The 3,588-nt window shown below is 37.7% G+C and overlaps 1 protein-coding gene across 3 annotated transcripts in view; it reads left to right on the top strand.

Annotated features, from left to right (window-relative positions):
- Window positions 1-3,588, top strand: part of LOC108755728 (threonine--tRNA ligase, cytoplasmic) — a 3,912-nt gene extending 324 nt beyond the window's left edge. Inside the window, exons 1-5 of one of the 3 annotated variants that reach the window (XM_018498926.1) lie at window positions 114-289; window positions 719-802; window positions 1,374-2,929; window positions 3,004-3,293; window positions 3,433-3,588. In XM_018498926.1, coding sequence (XP_018354428.1) covers window positions 236-289; window positions 719-802; window positions 1,374-2,929; window positions 3,004-3,293; window positions 3,433-3,578 — 2,130 coding nt within the window. In that variant the 5' untranslated portion in view covers window positions 114-235 and the 3' untranslated portion in view covers window positions 3,579-3,588. Of the gene's footprint in view, window positions 1-113; window positions 422-718; window positions 803-1,373; window positions 2,930-3,003; window positions 3,294-3,432 lie in introns of those variants that run through there. The other 2 variants (XM_018498925.1, XM_018498928.1) reach the window with 2 other exon arrangements.

Genomic DNA, 3,588 nt, shown 5'->3' with positions numbered 1-3,588 from the left:
TAAGTACCAGCCAACTACAGTCGAGTATTCTCCTGTCATTCGACTGTAATTGGTTGGTTCTTATTCTGATCCGATTGAAACCCTCGGTGGAAACTAGGCCAGTGAGAGGTTATCGTTCTGAATTCACGTATACTGCGACTATACTCACAGTACTTACTACTACGAGATTCAGTTGGATAAGTTGGATTCAGTTTTGAACCGGCGGCCTGGTCACTGATCGCGTGATACTCCTAACATGGGCGACAACGTGGTAGCCGACGTGCAAAATCTGACCTTGACGGAGGATAAGGCATGAATCTCCCAACTTTACATACGACTTGTACTTCTCACGTATTTTGAATATCGTTAAACTATGCAGACGAGTTTACGTTTTCACATTTGTAGGACTGTTTATGGTGGTACTAAGTGGACACATGTTCGGGTTGGTTAAGATGTTTTTTTTCTTGTCTGTTTGATTCCCTTTCGTGCTATTATTACGCTGTAGCTCTTGAATTCGTTGAACTCTGTTGTCTAACAATAAAATTATGTTAGAATATGTCTTTTGTTTGTAACATGTAACCAACCATTGACGTCAAGATCGATAATCTGACGTAACCTATGAGCATTGTTTCACGCCAAGTGTTGCCTGACGCTCATCTGACACGCGACAATTCCTTCGCGTCATTGAAAATTGTTATTCAAATTCAAATAGTTTTTATTTCAAATACTTTGTTTTCAGGCGAGATCAATGAAGGCACTGAAGAAGAAACATGCTCCAGAGAAGTCTGTATCGGAGCTTAATCCTTGGCCCTCCTATATTCAGGTAAATTTCATTAATAAAGTAACTGTTAAGTCAAATTAATATATCAAAAGTTTAAATACTTTTAAACTTTCTAAATATAATTACTTTTAATTTTTAAATCGTAATATTTTTCTATGCATGTAAATAAATAAATTACATAAATTTAAAAAATGTAAACATAAATATATTAAAAACTGATCTTTTCTATAATTACTGCTCATTAATTTCAATATGCCTTCCGATTTGATTTCTCTATAAAGGATGAACATAGTGTGTGTTTTGTATAGAAATAAATCTACTTGCTGTTATAAACATTTTTAGCATGCATTGTATTTATACATTATATTTATATAAAAATTTTTATAAATTGTAATTTTCGAAAAAATTTACGCTGGTACTAACTGTGTATATGCCGACGAATTGGTTTCAAAACAGTGAAGGTGTACTGAAGGTGTACTGAAATTAATAAACAGTGAAGGTGTACTGAAGGTGTATTGAAATTAATAAACATTCGTGTATTTATTGATAATTCTTGAATTTAAGATATAATTATTAGAGATCTTTATTTTAAGATGCAATTTTGTCTATATAGGACCGTATTGTATTATGGGATAAATTGAAAAAGGAATACGAGGAGACAATCACAGCAAAGACTCCAGTGAATATAACTGTAACTCTTCCGGATGGGAAGAATGTATCCGCGCAGTCCTGGCGTACAACTCCTTATGACGTTGCGAAAAGTATTAGCCAAGGATTGGCAGATAATACTGTAATCGCAAAAGTTAACAATGAATTATGGGATCTTGACAGACCTCTAGAATTTGATTGCAAACTGCAGCTGCTAAAGTTTGATGATGCAGAAGGTCAGCAAGTGTTTTGGCATTCCAGCGCTCATGTCCTTGGAGAAGCTATGGAAAGAGTTTATGGAGGCTGTCTCTGTTATGGTCCTCCTATTGAGAATGGCTTCTATTATGATATGTACTTAGGCGATAAGGGAATTTCCAACATTGATTTTCCATATTTAGAGGGTCTATACAAGAATATAGTTAAAGAGAAACAACCGTTTGAACGGTTAGAAATGACCAAGGAAGATCTTTTGGAAATGTTCAAGTACAATGAGTTTAAAGTACGGATTATAAATGAAAGGATACAAACGCCCACCACTACGGCTTATAGATGCGGTCCGCTGATCGATTTATGTAGGGGACCGCACGTTAGACATACGGGAAAGATTAAGGCCATGAGGATCACGAAGAACTCGTCCACGTATTGGGAGGGAAATGTTAACGCTGAGTCACTGCAGAGATTGTACGGAATAAGTTTTCCAGATACTAAACAATTGAAGGAATGGGAAAAATTTCAGGAGGAAGCGGCCAAACGAGATCATAGGAAGATTGGAAAGGAGCAGGAGCTGTATTTCTTCCACGAACTTTCGCCTGGATCTTGTTTCTTCCAACCACGTGGCGCATACATATACAACACCCTGGTCGACTTTATTCGCTCCGAGTATAGAAAGAGAGGATTTCAGGAAGTGGTCACCCCGAACATTTTCAATAGTAAATTATGGCAGACTTCGGGACATTGGCAGCATTACGCGGAAAATATGTTTTCTTTCGACGTGGAGAAGGAAACTTTTGCACTCAAGCCCATGAATTGTCCAGGTCATTGCATGATTTTCGACGTTCGATGCAGATCCTGGCGCGAACTGCCGATTAGATTTGCAGATTTCGGCGTGTTGCATCGCAACGAATTGTCGGGTGCATTAACGGGTCTTACCAGAGTGAGACGGTTTCAACAGGATGACGCGCACATATTCTGTTCTATCGAGCAAATTAAAGACGAGATAAGTGCCGCTCTAGACTTTTTGTGGCATGTCTATTCCATTCTTGGTTTTACGTTCAATTTATGTCTGTCTACGCGGCCCGAGAAGTTCTTGGGCGATATAAAAATTTGGAACGAGGCCGAGAAAGCATTAGAGGAGAGTTTGAACGCATTTGGTCAACCGTGGAGTCTTAATCCTGAGGATGGCGCATTCTATGGACCTAAAATCGACATTACCATCCTGGATGCGCTTAAAAGGCCTCATCAGACTGCCACGATACAATTAGATTTTCAGTTGCCCATTAGATTCAATTTATCTTACGTTAAGTAAGTATTCATTATAAACTTAAATTTTGGTTTAAAAAATTTGAATCATTAACTTTCTTGTTGTATATTTACAGCGAAGCTGGAGAAAAAACTAGACCGGTCATCATACACAGAGCTATTCTAGGCTCTGTAGAGCGCATGATTGCGATCCTAACCGAATCATATGGCGGTAAATGGCCGTATTGGATCTCTCCGCGACAAGCGATGGTTGTACCAGTAGCATCTCAATTCGATGATTATGCCTTTGAAGTGAAACAGAAACTCTGGGATGCTGGCGTTATGGTTGAAATCGACATCGATCCGAGTGATACTCTAAACAAAAAGATTCGTAATGCTCAGCTTGCACAGTTTAACTTCATACTCGGTACGTACTAAGCTCTTGATAAATAAAATTATAAAAGAACTTGTATAGAATTGTAGGTGTGTGTGATTATATATATATATATATTATCGTTTGATGTTCTCGTTATCTCAGCATAATAGCCAATAATGTTTTATTACAGTTGTAGGAGAGAAGGAGCGTAATGCTGGCACGGTGAATATAAGAACGAGAGACAACGTAGTACACGGTGAAATGGCAGTGGATGAATTAATTACAAAGTTGAAAATTCTGAAAGAAACGAGAGATTCTAGCGGCGAATTAAAATAAAATCTTGATT

This window comes from Trachymyrmex septentrionalis, unplaced genomic scaffold (assembly GCF_001594115.1).
Source record: "Trachymyrmex septentrionalis isolate Tsep2-gDNA-1 unplaced genomic scaffold, Tsep1.0 scaffold9, whole genome shotgun sequence".
Lineage (NCBI taxonomy): Eukaryota > Metazoa > Arthropoda > Insecta > Hymenoptera > Formicidae > Trachymyrmex > Trachymyrmex septentrionalis.
Note: the sequence above shows the minus strand (reverse complement) of the source record. Positions and strands in the feature narration are given on the sequence as shown.